Source organism: Pisolithus orientalis (genome assembly GCF_024613125.1).
Source record: "Pisolithus orientalis strain OTSU chromosome Unknown F5J12scaffold_23, whole genome shotgun sequence".
Taxonomy (NCBI): domain Eukaryota; kingdom Fungi; phylum Basidiomycota; class Agaricomycetes; order Boletales; family Pisolithaceae; genus Pisolithus; species Pisolithus orientalis.
The window spans coordinates 603104-624755 of NW_026260804.1; the positions used below are offsets into that span (position 1 = coordinate 603104).

Sequence of the window (21652 nt, forward strand, 5' to 3'; positions counted from 1 at the left end):
AATTAGATGGGTGTCCATGTAGATATGTTTGAGTCCATTAGGCTCGTACTCCAAAGAGGCGAAGACATTATAGCGAAACAGAAGCATCAAGGTGAGCGTTCAGTGTCCAAGCGTCCAATCGTCCAGCGAAGAAGTCGAATGAGTCTCTAACATTGTCCAAAGCGAACAATACACGCCGCCGCCCAGCGGTTACAGAGCCAGTTTCTGTGCGAGATTAGATTCCAGACAACCTCTTTTGTACTTTGGAGAGGGAGTAAACGACCGATGGAAAGCGCTTCCCGAGGTTGTTCATGGCGTAAAGCATAGTCCCAATTTCATGACGCACATCAGCGCTGCTGACCAGGGGCCACGATGTTTCGATAGCGAAGAGTTCCCGAACTAGAGCATCCACGACAAATGACCAACACGGCTATAAGAGTCTAAATTTAGATCAAGATCTTGAAATAACTCGATGATGCTTACTCCAAAGATGGGGTCCAGGAATTCATAGTCCGTCTCAGCAATGTACTCGACCAGAGACACGCAACACCTTGCAGCTCGAAGACACTTCTCATAAGCCCCAGGGTCTGCATCCCCAAGGGAATAGTTGAGATTGATCATCGCAACATTGGCTAGGGTGTACGCTGTGATGCAGGCCTGCCTATCCTCCGGCATGGCAGAGTCCAACTGATGGATGGGGATCTGGGAAGACAAAAAGCGCGAAATGGCTTGTTCAAGGGCTTGAAACTCGTCTGAGAATGTGTTGGGCAGCGTGAGTCCAACGTAGTTTTCGGTCGTTGACAAATAACCAGTATGGTTCAATCGTCTACGCTGTTCCCAGCGACATGTCAAGTGATGCACATGCTGGAAAAGAACGGAAGCCTTGATCCGGAGAGTCATTGCAGAGAAGCTGTCGCCGAGCCTAGAGACGCCGTCCTCTAGGTAACTCAATGCAGTAGAAAAAAGATGGTAGCCGTTGATTTGCCCCTGATAAATAAAATTCAGCAAATAGCAACGAAGAACGATATGGGATTTATTACCAGTTCATACTCCTTCATGTCCTGTGGCCAAGGCATAATCGCAGACAAACATCCTTCAGGACCATCAGGGATGATTACAGGCTTCTGGAGGATTGCAGACCAGCATTTATCGATGATGAAAACTTGCCAAAACGTCAATATCCTCTCTCCCTGCTCAATAGCATCCTTCGGCTGATCAAGCCTACAGGGTGGGAATGCCCCTGATGATTCAAAAGTCGTTTGCCCTGCCACGACACCATGCAACCCACATTGCATGGCTAATGATGCTGCAGTAGTTGCATGACAACTGCCCTCTATCGCCCGCCCATTTGACAGGAAGTAAATAGACAACAAACAGGATGCTTGGATGACATCGAGAATATACTGGTTGCGTTGGAGACCATCGGACAGTGCTTCAAGAGCTCGGTTAAGAAAATGATACTCGTGCTCGCTCAGTGGCGCCGGTCGCGAGAGATAACAAGCCCACAAGAAGATTGCGTTTGTTAGAACTGGATGGTGCTGCTCCGAAAGCGGCTTCGTGAATGAATCACGTAGCCGTCCTATGTGAAGACCGAGGAGGCACTGATGACGGTGTGGTGCAAACGTGTCGACCCTGGATAATCACGAGCACAGGTATAGTGATGAGATGGAACGAGAGATTAAGCGACTCACAGGATTTGTGCAAACTCCGCCGATGGCTGCTGGCTCATCTGGCATGCATCACTAGGTGTCGGTGAAGGCGACATATGAAATTGGACCCAGGGCTCTTGGGGGGAGCTTGTCACTGCAGAGCCAAGTGAGAGATACGGTAAACCTAGGCTAAGGAGAGCAGCATACCGGACGGCGGGAAGGGGGAATGGGGTGTTGAAAACACAGTGCTCTCTGGCGAGTCGGTTGATGACGAGGAATCACTCTCAGATCGCCGGTGGAACTGAGGATATTGCAGTGGGACCACAGGCGAAACATAATCCGGATCTTCCAATTCTCTGATTCGCTGCTCCAGGCGTTCGATGTTCTCCCGTAACATCTGCGTCTTGGTCTTTGTCTTTCCATCGTCATACTGACACAATTCTGGCTTCTTCGCACGGACGCATTGTTGGCATGTGGGCTTCATCCCATCACATCGCTGCATAGCCATCTGAGCTGACACATAGCGGCAAGACTTAAAGAGACGTACCATCTTCCGTTTCCTGGTCAAGCAAGCGCTCAGCGTCGAAAAAGTACTCGAGAGGGAAGTAGCCTTACCTGCATCGTAAGCAAGCCTTGCCCCGTTGAAGTGCAGGTAGGGGCATGTCGAACGATTTGGTGGCCATTATAGAAATGTTGCTAAATATACACGAAAAGAATTGAACCTGGAGTGAGAAAATTCTGAGGGTCGGGCAGCGAGCGACTAGGTGTGGGGCGTACGATATATGACGAAGGAGAAATCTGGAGGCCGATGAAGAGACTAAAGAAGAGAGTTGGATGGACGCTGGAGAAGGATACGCATGAAATGAACAACCGACCGCGAGACGAGGCAAAAGCCTGTAACGTGGGTGGATTTCTGGATCATTTAACGGGACATCGAGGCTCTCCTCAAATACGCGAGCGCTGGCACATGGATATGGACTTGATCATAACATTTCATCAGAGGGTTTTGTGTGTACGTAAGCCGATCTCGGATCAGGATCAGGATACCACCTTCCTCGGCAACCCCCGGGGTCACAGTATCGTCATCCTCATTACTAGCGGCGGGTCGTTTCGTCCGCTGCATGGATCAAGTTCCTTCTCCCACGAACGGCGAGTCTTCGCCGTGAACTCCCAACTGTCCCTCCCCCGAGTCCTGGTACCAAAGCGCATTTTTGTCTCGATCACCTCTTCTATAGCCAACCGATCTGAAAACTCTTTCCTGTATTAGACCTGATGTCCGTGCATTCAGGACATCAGAGGACATGGCTTTGAGAGTTGCATTCCGTGACGAATGTCGGATGCCAAGCCTGTCCGTGGCTATGCACCGCACCATGCAACCAACCAGTTCGTGTGTTCTGCTGTAACTGGTGCTCCCGCACCCAATATGATTTGCTTCCGTCATTACCGGACGAGATTTACCCTACCGCCGGCTCCCCGCAACTTCCATCACAGCGAACGACCATCGAGCGAAAGTTCTGGAGAAGGACACAGATTGAGAAGACTCCGCGAGGTAACCCGCAGCAGCTCTGATGTCGAGCAACTGAAGGGTGTACAAGCTCACGTGGTGTAACCGCAGGACAGTGCCACGTGCAGACACTCAGTAGGTTTTTTGGCTGCCGCTTGAGGACCTTCACATCTGCCATATGCCGAGGGCATGTGACTGGCTGCCGTACTCAATAGCTCGGGTCCGTTCATCAAAAGCCATGAAATCTGACTTTACAAATACTCCTTTTCGCACAACGAAGCTTGCAGACCGGTGGTATTCGTTTCTGGCATTCACATCACGCCGCCTAGCCTTGATCTGAGTCCTCATCATCCACACTGGCCTTCTGAATCGGCGGTTTCTAGACGCAAACATTTATTCCAATTTCCGTCACGTGTGGTGAGCACCAGGGACATCAGACGGCAGACTTCCCTTCTCTTTTCTCCACCTTGAGAGATCTCGACGTTTACGTGGGGTTGTGGAAATATGGTTGATGCACGTTTCCCGATCATACCTCCTCCCACGATATCAAAATCTTATTGCCACATCCCTACTCTCTACGTCACCCCACAGACTGAAGGACCTTACTGACCTCTGAATCGCTAGCCCTGAAAATCAACCCCGCGGAAGAACCCATCCTTACGAATCCGAAAATTCATACTGACCTCTAATTTCAAGGCAATTTTCGTGCGCCCTACCCAATATTAACGTCTTGCCGTCGATAAGAGAGGCCCTGACATGATATGTAGGTGATAAACAAGGTTTACAAAATTCTCTGCTTCTGTTTCCCAAGCGAGCTGCATGATTCCAAGGCAATGTTTCAAAATTTTATTGGCTAACGTTTACTCCGAGGTTTTGTCGAGGAATGTGGGAGTGAATGTGAACCGGCCACTATAGCTGTTAACTGGCTCGCTCACATCGACTCCCGTCGGGTGCGGAGGATGGGTTACCTAAACTCCCTCGGCCCTGAGCCATGGCGGTGCCTGCTTCTAATTGTTGACAAATCTCACGGGATGACAGGGAATCCCAGGTCTACTGAGATCGAAGTGAGACGGATCCGAGCGAACCTGTCATATCGTAGCACACTTCGACACTCGGATCTCGCAACTTTGGGAGTTCCAGCGGGCCGTGGCTTTTGACAGTTACCTGTGATCCGTTACGAGGGGTTCGGAAGATGTTTTCAAATTATGGAACAAAGTGCTAGCTGCTGGTGATCAATTTCTCCGTGCCAGTGAGCCATTACTCTAGTCGTGTGCTATATACCTAGTCAACTTGCGGGTTACAGTAAGTGTTATTTCTGAAGGTCGATCGTTGCTACGTACTACGGCAGTTGGCCTCCGTTTATTCCCTACATTCGCTATCTCCCATTGACCTCTGCAAAACCTTTCCCATCTCTCCCACCAGAAATATTAAGTACCTATGCACGCGGGAAGCCGATTGCTGAACCATGTGCACATGAGGTGCTAATTGGGGTGATTTCGACACCCTCGGTATGTTTTGTCGTGGTTAACTACCGCAGCTACTCTCAGTGACACCCAGCGGCACCTATAGACATGCAATGCAATCCCCCTAATAACCACTGTCACATCTTGATGAAGTAGCTCAGTGGCTGTTTTTTACACAGCCTCCTCAGTTTCAATTGAATTCTTATAGTAACTGAGTGTCGGCGTGTGTGCCCCGAGATTTGGCACAGTCTCTCTTTGATGATTCTGCCCGTGTGACATGTGATATACGATACATAGATAACGGGTCCTACTGCAGTTCCAGTCCTGTAGAGTGGCCCCTCCAGCACCGATTCTACAGATTACCATTTGTATGTGACACCTTTCCGGAATTAGAATATTCCGCATTTTTAGTTTTACAGTCACGATATTATTGAGGTGGAAGTCCCCCGAAGATCGCATAACCGTATCAGGTTGTTGTTGTTGTTCGGCAAGTCGAGGAACCAGTGATTGTGTGATGGCTAGTAGTATCTCTATAGTCGTTGCGTAATTCTCGAAACACACATGGCCCGTGACGCGTTGATACCAATGTCTGTGCTCAGCCTGGCTTGGGAATGAAGTAAGCTTGCGTGTGCATCGGGAATGTGGTGCCTCTACATCAATTTTCCGAGGAACCTCGGTGGAGAGATTACCCATCACTGTCGTTGCAGAGGTGCCCCTGCTTGTAGACAAACTAGTGAGATCGTAGTGTCGGAATTGTTAGCGTGTCACGGCGAAAGCATCTGAGAAGTATGACAGGCAGAGAAGGCCAGAAAGATTTGATTTTGAGGAGCGGAAGATGTCCTTGTTCTTGATCTACTCCACGAAATATGCTGGCACTACAGGGATGACTCACTCGGCTGCAAACAAAGACAGGGAGTGCGGGCAAGAGCAGACGGTTTGAGTTGCAACGCCACGAAAACGGAGAAAGGTCGTTTGAAATACAGTGGTAGCAGCCTTAGGCAAGGAAGGCGGCGCGGCCCAAGAGCCAGAAAGGACAGACCAAGGGTCGCCCGGCTCCTGCGTCTACAAGAGCGAAGATACCAGTCCTCCCCGCAGCACACAAAAGGCTTTGTTAGCGGGAAGACATCATAACAAAGGAGCAGCTCTTGGAAGCAGGCGATCATGGCTATCTTCGAGTCTCGCGTATGTTAAGTCTGCTACGTAAGTTATCAAGACAAAGCAGGACGACATCTCCAACGGCGCCCGCAATGGGGGCAATACCTATTTGTGCTTGGGTGGTGTTCTTGACATGTGAGGAGGTTTTGGTGCGGAAGAGAGTAAGGGCCAACAAGAGTGCAGGCGCGACGGAGTTATCATAAAGAAGGCGCAAGGGTTTGCACTTCTTTAAGCCAGTATTGAGAGGGAAGCCCAAAGTTGGGGTAAGCCACTATCGGTCTCTTGCAGATAGTACAAGAACCTGTTTTCCAGAGGTAGATACAACGGGGCTAAGATATGATGATTCTTTGTGGGAATGTTGACCGTTGAAAGTGCGAAAGAAGACACGGCAGAAGGCTACGATTACCTTAGCAGGACACTTGTGGCACCTCGTAGTCGGGTGACACTGAGGTGCCAGTAGGAGTTTCCCAGTGAAAACCTGTAAATAAATCCGATTTGATTGGGTATTTTATTGCAAGGATCCATGGGCCTGATTCACTGTAGGCAGAGTATATTAGCGCGTAACTGCCCATCACGCGCATGAAAAAAGGGGGGTAACCCTGGCAGTGAATACCGTTTCGCGTTAAGGAATTGATATCCAACGATACTTGCAACAAGGGCGATGTGGAAGTACTGTCTTGACGCCCTTGACCTTGACGAGGGATATTGAGTGTCGTGATACACGTAACTGGCCTTCCCCCGCGGCACACCATACACAGATGTTGTTAGGCCACCTGAAAAACGTAACGATTACCAGCGGAGCACTTAAATAAAACCGTTACAAGTGTCGGCGGTGAAATATTGAAACCCGTTCTGGGTCACAGGGGTTTGGAATCATCGTTCTTGCCTTCGACCAGTGAGGTCATCGTTTCCACGCTCTGAATAAAGCAGGGTCAGTGAGTGTGCGGGGAAACCACGAAGGAACGTCGAACTGGAAAATCTACGACAATATAGTGGCCAACGCAACGTCCGTGCTCACACAAAAGAAAACAATGAGCATTCAACACGGGCGGCAAGGCAAACCCTTGGCGACCGATCTCGAGGTTACAAGATCACATGGTTACACTAATGGATAAATTGAGGTACAAGTAAATGGTCCTGCATATTTGCCATCCAAGGGTAGCCAAATACGGTCCAGGGGATTTATTCTCTAATGAGAGGTCTCCGAGGGCTACTGCTAGCAATCACTGAAGCCGCAGGTCACCGTAGTTTCACAGAACTGCATGCCTGACTGAGCGATTCTCTCGGCACTGACCAGCGAGAATATTCGAGATGGAACTCACCATGGTAGGGTGAGTACACTCAAGACGAATCACGACAACGACAGAACGTGGACACGCGTGTGGGATTATCAATTAGCGATCAAGCGTATATGCTGATACAGGATGCTCAACAGAGAGAGAGGAAGGAGATGAGATGAGATGAGCCACGCATACAGGCAGCACCAGTATATATACCCCCAGGGTTCAAATGGCACAGCACAGCAGGAGGGATCCGCATCCGCATGCCCAGACAAGGGCGTGATAGGAGATGTGCCAGCATGATATGATAGCATGTAGTACATGAGTCGGAAGTTGTCTTGTTCAGATGCATCTTCAGTTTTCAGCATTACGCGTGCGAGCAGAATTTCTGGCCAGAAGAGTGCCGTGGGCCAATACAATGAGAGGCATGAGATCAAACTGTACCATTCAGGAAAATAACAACCTTGAGCACCTCGATAGCCCACAAGCAAACACTTCAATATTTCAATCATATACATTTCCAACTGTGCCATGCCTCCCAGCATTGTCACTATCAGCGTTACTAGTACCTGTGCAAACGAACAGTACGACAGCCGATCATCATCATTTGAGGCACTCAGATATACAACATCAATTGAATTCAAACTGTCAGAAGGTTATATAATACAATGCAGCATCAATACGGGTGCGGAGGACAGGGTACGCACTCTCACGCACAACCATTCCGCTTGTGACGATCCTGGTCTGGGCTCCGCGTATAGTGATATTTGTATGAGTCGTTCTACACATCCGTGTCCTGCGCGACACTGGCAACGCGGCTTGAAGCACACAACTTAAACCCATCAGTATGCGTTGACCTGTTTTGGCAAGCCATTGGGGAAGTATTGCTCGAAGAGGTTCGGGTAATGGCGTTCAGCAACATCAGGATGACTCCTGCAATGAAGTACAGCCGTATCAGCGCTGCGACATCACGTCTGAGCAGACCCTAACTTGACTCTTCCAATCAAGTTGACCTTCCCTGAAGGCTCCTGGTCGAACTCAGCAAAGTTCACAGCTGCATAAACTGTCGGTTGGCGAGAAATGAGTCACAAAGGGGAGAGACCACTCACAATCAGTCTGGGCAGGATTCCCACGCAAGTCTTTAAACTTTAAGATCTCAGGTGGAACTTCAGTTATTGTCTGTCAGTGAAGGGCTTCACCAAGGGCACGGAGCAAAGAGCACTGACAATCGAGAACTTCGTCAGCAAGCCTTATATTCAAACTGATGTTCTGGAAAAATGGAACGGAATATCTTGGTGTTGATCCGACTGGCGGAGACAGTACACGATGAGAGGTTGCTCTCGCCAACCCCTGAGTAACAAACTCGAGTGCTGCGTAGGTGGTTAAGTCACGTTGGTGGATGACGAGCCACTCCCCAATTAGAGGGCCCTATCCTCCTACCTTTTCCGATATTGACCACAAACGTACCGGGAATAGGTGGTACATCAATCCAATCCCCAGTAAGGTTCTGAACTTGGAGACCTGGATGTGGAGAAGCTTGGAGAAGCTTTGAACGGGATGCGTCTAAGATACCACCGAGAACAACATTCGAAAGAAAACAGGTTCTCACGAAAGTCAAAAACCCGGCGTCGTAGTGAGGACCTACTCCTTGATCGGTAAGTGAGCCGTTATTGGCTGGGTATTTCACCACCTAAAATGGAGTGAAGGTGAGCCTCCGCAGTCTCGAATGCGGGCGCGCTACGAAGGACTTGACCGTCCCTTTCCCCTGTGCTGCATGCACTCGGCTGAGTCATAGAACTTGGCAAGCGCGTCGGAGGGAAGCCCAAAGGCCTCTGCTAGCAAGCTTATGAAATAGTAACTTAGAGCCTGCACTTGCAATAAGTAATCTTCCATGACCCGGCGAAAGCCGGGGATAAGGTCCTCGTCTGGCCACTGTGAATTTAGGGGAAATGAGATGCCTAGCTCGGACCAAGAAGACGAAGCTACCCATACCTGACTAGGACCCCAAAGCCTCAAATACTCTAGGAGCACCTGGCCGCCACTGAGTTTCGTGAGGGGTGGCAAAGTCAAACTGCTCCCGATAGTCTGTCTTTCCCTTGGTGAACTCTGCACCAAGTCGTGAGTACCCCAAGAAGTGCGGGGAGTTAGCCATAACGATCTTCTCCTTTGCATGCTGAGGGAGGTCGAATAAGCGGGGAATGTAGTTAACGAGACGATCGATGAGCTCCTTAGAAACGGTGTGATTCTTGAGGTATAAAAAGCCGACGTTGATCAGCGCATGGCGAAGGTGTGCGATGAACTCTGGTCGCTTTGCTTCGTCGGAGATGAAAGCGAAGTCAACAACGGGGATGCTGGAGAAATTGGAAGCCATATTCGATGAGTTTGATGATAGGGAAGTGAGGGGAAGACGAACTACAGCTATATACCTCACTCAATCTGCATGCTCAGTCAGCAACGTACCGTGACGTGGTTATTTGCGGGAACATGGGCATGATGCCATGGTCATCAGGTATAGCGCCATCGAATGCTATTGGTTGCAGCTAGGTTTGGGTTCTGGTTTCCCCACCGCCAATATTCCAGTGAAGGGGAAGCCCTACTATGATCAGCTAGATCCTCCGGAGTCCTGGCGCTAATTCGCGCGCGCCTTGCTTAGTTCCGGATCCAAAACGAGCGTGAATTCAACGAAGCTGTAGTATACGTGTCTATCTATGACAGGAGTGCTGAGGCGGTGTTCTGTACCATTATTTCACGAGGTCCGCGAGTGTGCGTATTCAACAAGTATATTGGAATTCGCGGAAAGAGTGTGCGTGCTGTGTCCCCGCGGTGATGAGCCCAGGGTACGGTAGGGATGTAGGGTAGGCAGTTGTCAATGCACAACAGAGTAGCGCCGCGGGTGACTCGATATCAACTCGTGGTTCCCTCGGATATTAATGAAAGAATACTGTATGCCACATCGTCATCGACTTGCCCTACCTCGATATTGTTAAGCGAACAAGGACACACCTCGATAAGTTCTGGACGCGCGCCCCGAATAAGGTTCGTGTAGACGAGGTTCGATTCCGAAAAGAACGGCCTCAGACCTGCTGCTTCGAGTTTCTCCCACCACTTCAATACCTTTGCAAAGTCGTTCCATGGCTGATCCTTGAATACATGTATCTCGATTTGAAGCTGGCCAATCGGGAGCGGTTCTCCGCCAAAGCTATCGATGAACGCTTCGAACGAGTCATACTCATTTCCCTCGATGTCGATTTTGAGGATATCGATGAAGTCGTGCCCATTCCTATCCATGAGGGTCCGTAGCGTATACATTTTCGGGTCGTCCACGGGTGAATGGGCGTCTTTGGGGCCAAGTGCATATGGAAAGAAATGTGAACGCTGCTCGAGTTCAGGATCCTCGTCTATCTCTGGGCCGAACTAGAAAGGGATACAGTTGAATCGGTACACCTTTTTTTGATTTTCCTGGACAGGGTGGTGCTTACGGAGTTAACGCTGAAGTCGTATCCATAGAGTTCGCAGCTGCGCGCTGCTTTCATGATATCAGCCTCGAAGGAAGACTCGCCATTGATACCTGTCAGACCAATAAACACCTCGCAGCGTGAAAGGGACGGCGCGCCGTATTACCGAACGAATACATAACGCATTTCCTTTTGTGGATGATGCGCTCTAACCCACAGACCCATTTGCCACCATCTCCCATGACGCCGACGCGTTCCACACGGTGGGGACAGTTGAAAGATGGGAGGAAGAAGTCCCCTGTGAAATGTGAGCATTACAACGACAAGGCAATTCCACAGACGGACGTACAGATAGTGTAGAATTCGCCATGCGAAGGGAATCTATGCAAGATGCTAGTCACTCTCGTCCCAAAGTAGCGCGCGTTATAATTACACACGGGTCGACTTTGCTAGGGGTCGGACCCCACTTTTCAATGAGTTTTGCTCTCCCCTCGAGCATTCTGTTGTAATGGAATTCCTCCACCATCAGTTTCTCGCGCAGCGCACTGTCGGAGAAGGGCAGCGGAAGAGGCAATGGAAGGGACAGGTGGCGGTCGGAGCGGGCAAAGAAGAGGAAAGATATGAATACTAGTACCAGGATGCACAGTGTGAATCGAGAGTTGCGCACGGCGAGCATGGCGACGTGCGTCCAGTTGGCTGTTGAGGTTAAAGAGAGGAAGGAGAGTTTGAGAAATATTGAATGGTTAAGTAGAGAAAAACTCTATCACTCCAATAGTACAACGTACATAATAATAACTGGATAGACTCGAGACAGACCCGCCGTCCATTTCAATTGGCGTGGCCACCGCCAAGTCAGGGACGCAGCTGGGAGAACTTCCAAGGCTCTGCTCTCACGTTCTCGGTCACTCCTTATCCTCCTACAGGTCTCTGATTTTGCAACTACAGAACAAACTCTATGCCCAATGAGTTGTTGAACCTGGGTGGAGCTTAACGTTGGCCCGGCTGTGTGGGCCCCTTTATCCACGCCACAGCACGACTGACAGCTGTGGGACGTAGAATCGAGGGCATACGTGAGGACCATGTCAACAACGAGAGGCCGCCACACAATTCGAGTTGCTGCACGAACTGTAAGTACCACACAACCACCCACTGAACCCCGAGGGCCTGAGGCCCCTCAACGCGACTGGTTGTTCCCCATAACATGTTGTTCTGCCAACTTAATTGTCTGATTATCTAATCACTGTGATCGACAGGGCCTAGATCCGAACATTTTCGATCTCCGCACCAAATTCTAAACTGAGTCTGTGATCAGTGAACGGAGCCAAATTTACAGTGATCACGTGAAGATTAGGTAATCTAAGTCACTTGAACTTCGATCACCTTATCCAGCACAAAGATGATGCACACCTCAATGCCAGGTGTTCAACTGGTTGCATGCACCTAGTACATATCTGGAAGATGCTGCTCCCTTTCCCATGCGTGAGACATCAGCATCTCCACTGTTAACGTTTGCTAAGGTAATTTGCACCAGGATGTGTCCTCTGAAAGTGAACATCCAGGTGACCAGGCGGCTTTGCCAAGAGACATCCCCCTTCTTCAGGGCCTGAATGTCTTCTGTTGACCGTCAAGGTCAAGGGAGACACATTCCCTGAGGTTCCATAGTGTTTGATCATGATATTGTAGTACAGGCTGAGACAAGCAAAGCAAACCACTTGATTATCCAAGTGCAATCTCCATGTGCTTTGGTGACCATGTTGTAAGATCCAACATGCCTGATTAGTGGGTGGGCGACACAGGTGCCAGGTTCATATTGCCTCTATTCCGGTGGCTTTGAGCCTTTGATATCTCCGCCATTTGCTTTGACCCATTGATTTACAAAGCGACGATAGTCCGCAATAGGAAGGCGTGGTTGTCTGCCGTTTCGATTGTCCTTGTGGGTGGACTGGCAAAGCGTCTTCAAAGCGTTATCGTGCAAGTCTTTTTTTTCTACTTTATTTTTGCCTCCGCGTGCTATATAAAAAAAAAACAGGGAACGAACTCTGCGTCTGCTCTTTCCTGCCACCAACCTCGGCGAATCTCACTGTTCTCTCCAAAGCTTCACCCACTCAAAAGGATCCCTGAACCAAGCGCCGCGTTCGCATATCTGAATACCGTCCTCTCGCCGCGTTAGACCTGGAAATCATCCTGACATCACCATGCATCCACCTATTCAGACCCCTCACGACAATTACAACCCTGAAGATTCCATGGAAGATACTCAACAAGCAACACAATCCACGCAGAGTGCCTCCCAACAGCCTTTGAATGGCCCAGACGCCAACTCTCATCTCTGGGGTTTCCTCCAGCCGTGCGGAAGCCAGCTGCGCCGCATTGACTTCTTCAAGATCGCGCCAACAGTCAGCATCGGGCGTAACCCAGAAGTAAACGAGGTTGTATTACCCGGCGGTCGAGTCAGTGAGTATGCCACACGTGTTTCATGAAGTTAGATGTACCCAACAGATTGCATTGACGCGTTTTTCATTGTGGCTCTCCCTCAGGTAACAGACACTGTCGCATCATCTGGGACGGCAAGGAGGACGAGAAGTCCGCTGTGATCGTAGCGGACTACTCGAGTAATGGTACATGGGTATGTATTTCGTGCAGGCTCGCGTCGCTTTCTCACACACATTTTCCTTGTGACCCAGATCAATGGCGTTAGAATTGGTAAAGACAAGACCGCCATCCTCAAGGAGGGGAATGAAATCGCATTCGGTACACCCCAACCACAACCAGGGAGTCTGGAAGATTATCGTACGTGGTGTTGTCGTTCGTGTCAGCCTCGCTGACCACCTGAATAGGTTTTATATACCGTCATACGGCTGCAGGACCGCCCAAGAAAGGTCTGCACGCATTCTACGATATCAGTCATGAGCTAGGAAAGGGTTCCTTTGCTACGGTGATGAAGGCAATTTCGCGCGCGACCGGTCAATGGTTTGCCATAAAGATGATCCAAGAAAGCCGAATTCGTCGTAATAATGCACAGGAAAACTCACGGAACGTTGATAAGGATCAGAAGGATACTGCGTTTATTCGGGAAATCAGTATCCTTGAGACCCTAGATCATGTCAATATCTGTAAACTCAAAGAAGTGTTTCGCGAAGGGGATAACATCGGTGAGAATTTTGTCCCTTCTTAGCAATGCACAATGGCGTGTTGACGAGTTTATCGGCTTCAGATCTCGTCTTGGAGTATGTGGACGGGGGTGACCTCCTCGAATTCATTCTCAGACACGGTGGCCTTGGTAAGTTAACTGGTCATATTATCTTCCATGTAGTTGATCTCTTCCCATCTAGATGAGCCCATAGCTATCCATCTCACACGGCAGATCTGCGAGGCACTTGCTGTGAGTCCTCTTTCTGTTCTATGTATGGTATCGTGTGGCCTGAATTCCGCCCCATTTGTAGTATATCCATGGTAAAGGGATCGCACATCGAGATCTTAAGCCTGAAGTGAGTCGCATAGACATGTTGCGACCTAATCCTGTCTCATGAAATATGACCGACAGAACGTCCTGTTGACATCTGACAACCCTCCCATCGTCAAAGTCGCAGACTTTGGTCTCGCCAAAGTTGTCGATAGCCTTACTTTCCTTAAAGTGAGTGTTTCGCGCACGACTTCATCTCATGCTGATTCTGCTGCCCCAGACGATGTGTGGCACACCAAGCTACCTTGCGCCTGAAGTCGTTACGCAGAATAGTGACGAAGGTTACAGTCATCTCGTCGATAGCTGGAGCGTCGGTGTCATCGTATTCTCTATGTGAGTTTTCACTCTCATATGTGAGACGCCCCGGTGACATTTCACCTTTTGTGTTCAGGTTAACCAGTTCGAGTCCGTTCGTTGAAGACGAAAACCAGCGTGACATCAAGATCCGCATAGCGGAGCGTGTCATTGATTGGAGTACACTCGATTGCGCAGGGGTGAGCGAACTAGGTGAGCTACTTCAACGTTACAGAACACATGGACCAACGCATTCTTCGGACAACAGCCAAAGACTTTATCCGCCAGCTCCTCGAATACGATCCACAGAAACGTCTCTCGCTCTCTGCAGCGCGGGGACATCCATGGCTGAATCGGACCTCAGAAGGGTCCCATCATGGGCACCGAGAGATCCGCGAAGATTCGTCTATCCTATCGCTTGATCCCGCCGATTCTTCCTTGACATCTCTCGCCGATGAAGACATCGCCTCGATGGACGCCGCGATACACAGCGATGAAATTGATGCCGATGGCCACGGTGGTATGCACACGAAATTGGAACGGCTTCAGCTAAATCAGCAGCACCGCAACGGCAAAATTGCACTCCAACGACGAAGCCAGGTTCTAGCCGATGCCGCGGAACACGACAAAGAACTACTTGAACCATCATGGCAGATGTTGAATGCGGCGGGTGCTTCGCCGCCGTCTCGTGTGGGGAAGCGGAAGCTAGGGGCTGATGCTGAATCGAGCGGAGATGGCGAACAGGGGCGGGGCGGAGGGGCGGAGGCTGGCGGTTGGAATCTCGATGGCGTCGCTCCGAATGGTAGGGGAAACATAGATGGTCAACCACATGACGGAAAGAAAAGAATTAATGCTGTAGGCGAGTCGGGACGCAATGGAAAAACTACCCGTGCAACGAGAGGGAGAGGGCGTGGCGGTAAGTCGCGGTTGCACGAGGCCGCTGCGGGCATGGTAATTGAGGAGGAACATATGGACCAGTGCGAGGTTCCGACCCCTCCACAGAAACCAAGGAGATCTTCTCGTCATTCGCCAGCGAAGATGGCGCGCAGGGCTTAGCCCTTTGCCCTCCTATCTCATTCCACTTTTTTTGACTTCTTATCCATTGATTCAATAGTGATGTATGCTCTCAACCTCACACTCTCGTTTAATTATCGTTTTGTGTTGCCCATTCTTACGTCCTTGGCTTGGCTTACACTCCCATATTCCTCTATCTAGGTCGCACCGTTCATATGGTGACCACAGATCTATACGTATATGTACATGATCATGATGGATGAATGAATGAAGTATCTGTATTATCCAGATCGCGGTGGTGGGTTTGTGCAGCTGTCTGATTCAAGGCTTGTATTCGTGAATGTAGATCCGCTAGCAACACTCGCGATCACCACATGATTTTAGGGTCGAGACGTCAAGCGGACCACTACTCTCGCCATTAGTCCCCGTCAGGGCCCCATGAGCTCAAGCTGTCGGCTTCAGGGCCGACGCCGCTCGTGACCAAGAGATATATGTCTCCAGCTTAAACTTCCGAATAATTAATATACTAGGCAAAATTGAGGTCGGGCTCATTGGGCGAGACTTGAAAATTGTTCCACCTATGCGAACAGGTTCGCTCGAGTCCCTGAAACTACCCGACGCAGTGGGGTGCATGCGTGCAGATCTCGGGGGCAAGTTTCCAAGATCCCCTCCGCAACCTAAGTCACATCAGCTGCCTTCGGACCGGGAGCTGCGAACAAGGCGTCGAACACACTGACATGCGTTCGATACGGCGACGACGACGGATGGATGATGGTGCAATCAACCTTAAGGGTCGAGAGTTCTGCAGTCCTGCGGATGCTCGCAACGTGTGGTATTACCTGGTATTACAAGTACATCCTACAACTGGCAAGTTTTATAGCCATCGCTCTACAGTGATCGGACCCACCTCAAGTTGTCAATTACAACACGGCGTTCAGCGGACCCACATTTCGATTCCCGAAGCGAGGCTGTGTTAAAAAAAGAACGTTTTCCAGCAGTGCGGATTGGGGTGAGGGTTTTTGCTATGCGGCGTACGTATTACCGCGCGCGGTTCCGAAACGATGTTATCAGTGTAATAATGGACGCGCTCCCAGTGGCGCTCGCCAGGAGATGCAGTGCGAAGCAGTTCGAGAAGATTCTTGCTGTCGATCTGTTTGAAGTTCGGACCAGAAAAGGATTCGTATACGGCTTGTGAGCTGCGCGATCTGGCGGTATTTTCTGTAAGGACTGGTCTTGCATGCAGGAAATAGGGCTCACAGTAGAAATGTATTTGAAGGTAGAGAAGGTAAAGAGTGATGTTCATATTGTTATGCTGGTAAGAATTTTCTATGCAATGCAACTTTAACTGTAGCGATCCACGATCAACAGGAAGCGCTGATCGTTGCCCAAGCGTATCCAGTACAGAAAGGCGCGGAACCTGCTACTGAAATTACGCGACAAAAGAAACGTGTCGTGACTGGGTATAACATGAAGTCCCTAGTGTCACATATTACATGGGGTTGGTTCTTGTCTGCTGGTAACCTTCATTCATGCGAGGAATAAAATGTGAGACATGAAACTAGACGATAGCAAAACGGTGAAAAACGAGGAGAATACCAAATGACCTATAAACTATGCGCATACCCATATGCCCTTGAAAGAAGAATATCACGTCGCTTGAAAACATGCCGAGGCAACGAAGTAGATAAATGATAGGAGGAATGAATTTGGGGGACACCCAACCAAAACAAGAGAAACGACCGGGGCGGCAAAACGGGATGATGAGAGTTCTTTACGTCTGCTTATCCGATGAGCGTTTCCGCCCTTTGTACAAGGCTTTGGTGGATCCAGAGGCGTTCTCCATTTTTGGTGAAGGTCCATTCGTTCCATTGGTTGCTCCTACCACTGGCGAAGTTACGGTCGAGCCAGAGAGCGCTGATGGCGGTGACCCAGCCCGTGAGACCAGCGACCTGCGCTTGCGCATCCCGCGTCGACTCTCAAGGGGGTATTCACACTTCAAATGGCGCCGAGCACATTGACTAGTTGAAAAGGGAGTATCAGTAAATGTTTACGAAGAATCATGGGCAACAGAATATCGAAGAGGTGGTACGCAAATCAGCAGGCATGGATGCCTCCGCCTCTAGAGGTGGGAATTGGTAGGAGATGCCACATGCCGGTGCGAAAGCAACGAAGATGGCATTTACGGGACCCACAGTTTCACAATCCCTCGGAGCGGAATGCGTTCCCACAAGGCGTCCACAAGTCAGACAATAAGGGAAACGCTGCACAGGACTAACCAGACAGCCGTCTAGTCGCCAACAAGAATGGCAAAGAGAAAAAAGAAAAAGGGAAGAGGTAGGCAAGACTTACTTGCACGTCTTTTCTTTAGTCCCTGGTGGTGGAGGTCCGCACGCGATCTTCCGCCCCCGACAGAATAGGCAGGCAAGCGCCGGTTTCTTATCCATAGACTTGCCCTTGGAGTGAGGTTGCTGTGCGATCAGAGAAGTTCGCGCAAGTTGATGAGTCCTCGGAGATGGGGATCGAGTCCGACGCCGCGGCGCCTGTGCGGAAGTCGTATACTCGCGCGCAGGCGTTTGTTCATATGTTACCGATGCATTCACCCGAACAGGGTCGTTATTGGGGTATGCCTGGCTTGGAACAGTCACATGAGTTTTGGAGTCGCTATCCGTCCAATCACTCGACTCCGAAGCCGATGAAGCTGTAAATGACTTTGGCGGTTGAGGTGCAGCTGGCAAGGTCTGCTCGAAGGGTATCTTCTCGTCCTGAGGAGACGAACACTGGAAGTAGGACGAAGGGATCGTTGACACCGAAGAAGAGGAGGCAGGAAGGTGATCCATCAACGAATCACCGGTGCCAAGCATCGGCGCGACCGAGTTGTCACCATTGTCAACGTACGAGAAGTCTACGTTGGGATACTGTGACAACGGAGATAGGTCCTGAACATAAGAGTTATCGATGGGCGGATACTCGGACGGATTCGTCGACGAATACATCGACTGTGCGGGTGATTGCTAAAAGGCATTCAGCGATTAGATCATTGATAGGACCAGTCAACTGACCGATTGTTGGGCCGGCTGAGAATGAGAATACGTTGCAGTGGTGGATGGAATCGCGGGAGAGACAAGCTGGTATGCAGGTGCCTCCCCCAGCGAACCAACCAAAGCATACGACTTGAACGGAGGAGGGGCGCGATCCGAGGCAATTAGCGACCATTGTTCGTGAAAATAGGGATAATGCAACGTCGGAGGGTCATTGGACAAAGCAAAGCCATCGCACGGGTCATTGGAAGGGATGAGGACCGGCTGACCATACAAGCGATAGAACTGGAGGTCCGACTCGTCTAAGGATTCAAAGAATGAACCCGATTGCAATTCTTCAAAGGAAAAAGATCGTTTGACCCTTGGCTTTGGAGGGGATTAGGAGAAGTGCGAGTGGGGGACAACCAGCGTTACCTGAACACAAAACCGGGAGTCGTAGTCCGAGGTACATGGAACCTCCGGACAGCCGTCATGCTGAGTGGTGGGATAATAGGCCATCGTGCCGTGTCGTCTTGAGGAGAGAGGGGGGGGTATTAGACGGGAGCTCTGGCGTCAAGAATTTATACTTAAGAAGTAGTCGAGGGACGAGCATGCGGGTGTGTATGGAGGGGTCACGGGGGGGTCACGAACCAGACTCTCGGATCCACATCCAATCAAATTTCCCATTCGGTCGCAAAAACTCAATCTACCCCTCTTTTCTTATCAAGTCCCTATCCCCATCGGGACACGCAAGCGCCTGCCTGAACAACCCTCCAATACTCATCCACCCATGGCAACACGAACGACTAATCAGAATCTCCTCTCGAGATAATAAGCTGTTGCTTTCATTCCACTGTTCATTTCCCCTCACTCGCATTTTTCATATCCACCGGCACTTAGTGCAAACAGGGAAAAAGTAAATAAATAAATAAAAAATTCAAGATGGCGTGCAACAGGTGCTAGACCGACTGCTACGCGTCTGCCCACTATTCCGGTCCACAACACGACTGCACTAATGCGAAAACACCCCTTGGCATTATACTTGTTTTTCATTGCTGCTAAGACAAACTTGTCGAGGGTTCATACTTCTTAGTTGCCCCATTTTTGGTTCCGAAATACATATCCGCTTACCATTTCCACATTTGGGGCGAATTACATACTGTGAATTACTGGTGCAGTCCCTGACCTCGCCTTCTCCATCCTCCACAAACCATGCGAATGTTTTACCCAATCCATGACGAACCGCAGTCCACTCGGGTCTGCGTACGACCTTGCCGTAATCACCACACCTATCAGTTACACCCATCCTTTTTTTTTTGATGCTGGGCACTCTCTGAGTCTGCGCCTTCCGGACGACACTGCAACGAAAACTCTCACTGCGTCTTAGTGCGCTGTTGCATTGACAAGTCACTCTCAGTTACGTATAATTTCGAAGCTCCCTCTTGAGTCTTATTGGATGTGCTGATGCGGCCCTCGTTATCATGGCTTGAACAGACTCGTCTAATATTGGTTCGCACTTGTCCATATATATCGGTAGGGATCCATTGTGTTGGGCAAGTGCTGTTGGTGCCTGGTAAGGGTGGTATACCCTTTGGTACCAGGTCTGGCAGGCTACTGTCAGCATTATCATTCAACCAGATTTTACATCTCCAAACAAAAGCTACCGGACACACGTGCGCCCATATTCCAGTGTCTGCGCAGTGAAGATAAATGAGAGCCCTCCCTCCCGACCACCCTTCACGCAATCGCATCTCTTGCCTCAGGGATCTCATGTCCCTCCGTCCGTGCCGCCTCCCCGTACATCAGCAGTCCAACATAGGGCATCACGTTATACTTGAGTGAAAATGTGGCAGGGGATGTATTCCTGTATCGAAACGCCAGAGTGATTGTCAGAGACACGGTCGTCGGGTCAGCAGCGGGCACAGTGAAAAGATGGCATGATGGGTTAGTGATGAAACCACGCTGGCCAGCAGGTAGAAATGAGAAGAAGCTAAATTAGGCGAACTTGCATCATGTAACGGAAGCTACCACACCTCAGCTAGGGCAGAAAAGAAACTTTGTATGACGCAACACATGCGAGGAATGGAGAGAAGCAATGGATAAAGGATTGAACGTAGAAGTGAACGACGTGTCATTGGCGCTTATCATGACACGTGTGCATGTGCAAGCATCGCAACGTCACTCACAGCTACCTGTGGACAAGCAGCACAACAGAGAGGACACTGACACGCGGCACATCCCTGGTTGCAATGCACTCCGGATAAACGAATGAATGAATGAAACGAGATGAAAAGACAATCGACCACACCATAAGAAGCACTAAGGGACCACTCCAAAAGTGATCGCAGCACATCAATCCAAAACCCAGGTGACACACCCACATGCCAACACGGAAAGCAGAGGAAGATAAAGAAAGGCTCACTTGAAGGATTCATACAGCTCTTTAAGCTTATACTTGTTGCGTCCGGAGGCTACCACAACATGGGCGTCCTCTTTCCGACGGACTATCCGATCCCAAAGGACGATGGTGTTGTTCACCTGCTCTTCGACAGGAATGCGATCGAGACCGAATGGAAAGCAGCATGGCGGTGGGGGCGCACAGGTATTGAAAATTGAAATAGAACATATCATGACAAAAACGATCAGTAATGTTTAGTGCTGCAAAGCTTCAATAAAGGCAGATAAACTGTGCATAAAAAGAAGGCTCGCTCGCACTGCAGCGCGATACGGATCATGCAACGTTTCCATGCCCAAAAGAGGGCGTAGACAACGCTCTCCTAGACGTGGAGGACACGTGTGGAGAACATGCAAAGCTAGTAACATCATGGAGGACAAAGACCACTCACTCCTTGCGTGTTCGCATATTCTGCTTCGAGATACACAAAGAGCTGCTTAGTATTCCAGTGGAACAAGGGGCTAAGGTCTGTGTTCGACGTCAGCGTGTTCGACAGTTGCGTCATGCGCCAAGTGATCCGTAGCAAATCGAAGCATAGATTAAACGAGCGGAACGGGGAAGGAATTTTTAGTTTCGAAGAGCCGGAGGAATAGTGACCCGGTATAGTGTGGGTCAAACAGAATGGAAGAGTACGAGCACGACGATTGAGGTCAAACATTGGTTAGTGGCACAGTTGGCGTAATTGCCATGGCAAGAAACGAACGCGAATGAAATCGAATCGGGTAAGACAGAGAATGAACACAAAGGACGAAATAGCGGAGGATGTGGACGGACCAGCATCGATATCGAATTTAACAAACCCAAACTCCTGCTCTTTGAAAGGATAACGCTTGGCCTTGGCATTGTAACTGTCCGTGCCATATCCCAACACACGGGGTGGGCGTCAGTGAGCTTGGCGAATAAAGGATACGCAGATTAGCGACC

The 21652-nt window shown here is 49.9% G+C and overlaps 7 protein-coding genes across 7 annotated transcripts; 1 reads left to right on the forward strand and 6 right to left on the reverse strand.

Moving 5' to 3' along the window:
* Positions 1 to 214: 214 nt before the first annotated feature.
* On the reverse strand, positions 215 to 2311 carry F5J12DRAFT_906515 (uncharacterized protein; the record flags this gene model as incomplete). Its single annotated transcript, XM_051748793.1, has 6 exons — positions 215 to 409; positions 463 to 966; positions 1020 to 1611; positions 1671 to 1782; positions 1836 to 2188; positions 2244 to 2311. 6 exons carry the CDS (start codon positions 2309 to 2311, stop codon positions 215 to 217), a joined length of 1824 nt encoding a protein of 607 aa, XP_051598381.1.
* Positions 2312 to 7502: 5191 nt separating this feature from the next.
* On the reverse strand, positions 7503 to 9401 carry F5J12DRAFT_921897 (uncharacterized protein; the record flags this gene model as incomplete). The annotated part of the gene is made up of 9 exons (XM_051749300.1): positions 7503 to 7675; positions 7738 to 7963; positions 8021 to 8084; positions 8140 to 8196; positions 8257 to 8400; positions 8471 to 8576; positions 8640 to 8704; positions 8779 to 8962; positions 9051 to 9401. 8 exons carry the CDS (start codon positions 9399 to 9401, stop codon positions 7873 to 7875), a joined length of 1062 nt encoding a protein of 353 aa, XP_051598382.1. The 3' UTR covers positions 7503 to 7675; positions 7738 to 7872.
* Positions 9402 to 9684: 283 nt separating this feature from the next.
* Positions 9685 to 11291, reverse strand: F5J12DRAFT_843954 (methyltransferase domain-containing protein). The gene is made up of 6 exons (XM_051746241.1): positions 10923 to 11291; positions 10835 to 10866; positions 10652 to 10783; positions 10510 to 10598; positions 10034 to 10444; positions 9685 to 9971 (listed from the first exon to the last, which is right to left on the reverse strand). Exons 1-6 carry the CDS (start codon positions 11159 to 11161, stop codon positions 9897 to 9899), a joined length of 978 nt encoding a protein of 325 aa, XP_051598383.1. The 5' UTR covers positions 11162 to 11291; the 3' UTR covers positions 9685 to 9896.
* A 101-nt stretch (positions 11292 to 11392) lies between these two features.
* Positions 11393 to 11728, reverse strand: F5J12DRAFT_243171 (uncharacterized protein). Its single transcript, XM_051738554.1, has one exon. It carries the CDS (start codon positions 11686 to 11688, stop codon positions 11473 to 11475), a length of 216 nt encoding a protein of 71 aa, XP_051598384.1. The 5' UTR covers positions 11689 to 11728; the 3' UTR covers positions 11393 to 11472.
* Positions 11729 to 12231: 503 nt separating this feature from the next.
* On the forward strand, positions 12232 to 15547 carry F5J12DRAFT_843964 (kinase-like domain-containing protein). The gene is made up of 12 exons (XM_051746242.1): positions 12232 to 12456; positions 12515 to 12939; positions 13023 to 13111; positions 13170 to 13275; positions 13323 to 13637; positions 13700 to 13765; positions 13818 to 13867; positions 13929 to 13973; positions 14030 to 14119; positions 14169 to 14281; positions 14340 to 14455; positions 14511 to 15547. Exons 2-12 carry the CDS (start codon positions 12681 to 12683, stop codon positions 15296 to 15298), a joined length of 2037 nt encoding a protein of 678 aa, XP_051598385.1. The 5' UTR covers positions 12232 to 12456; positions 12515 to 12680; the 3' UTR covers positions 15299 to 15547.
* A 1645-nt stretch (positions 15548 to 17192) lies between these two features.
* Positions 17193 to 17901, reverse strand: F5J12DRAFT_684288 (uncharacterized protein; the record flags this gene model as incomplete). Its single annotated transcript, XM_051740286.1, has 2 exons — positions 17193 to 17274; positions 17606 to 17901. Coding segments are annotated over 2 exons (378 nt in total), but the record flags the coding sequence as incomplete, so codon positions are not given.
* A 2109-nt stretch (positions 17902 to 20010) lies between these two features.
* F5J12DRAFT_723554 (signal peptidase 22kDa subunit) lies at positions 20011 to 21566 on the reverse strand (the record flags this gene model as incomplete). Its single annotated transcript, XM_051741463.1, has 4 exons — positions 20011 to 20137; positions 20696 to 20811; positions 21120 to 21196; positions 21503 to 21566. Coding segments are annotated over 4 exons (384 nt in total), but the record flags the coding sequence as incomplete, so codon positions are not given.
* Positions 21567 to 21652: the final 86 nt, after the last annotated feature.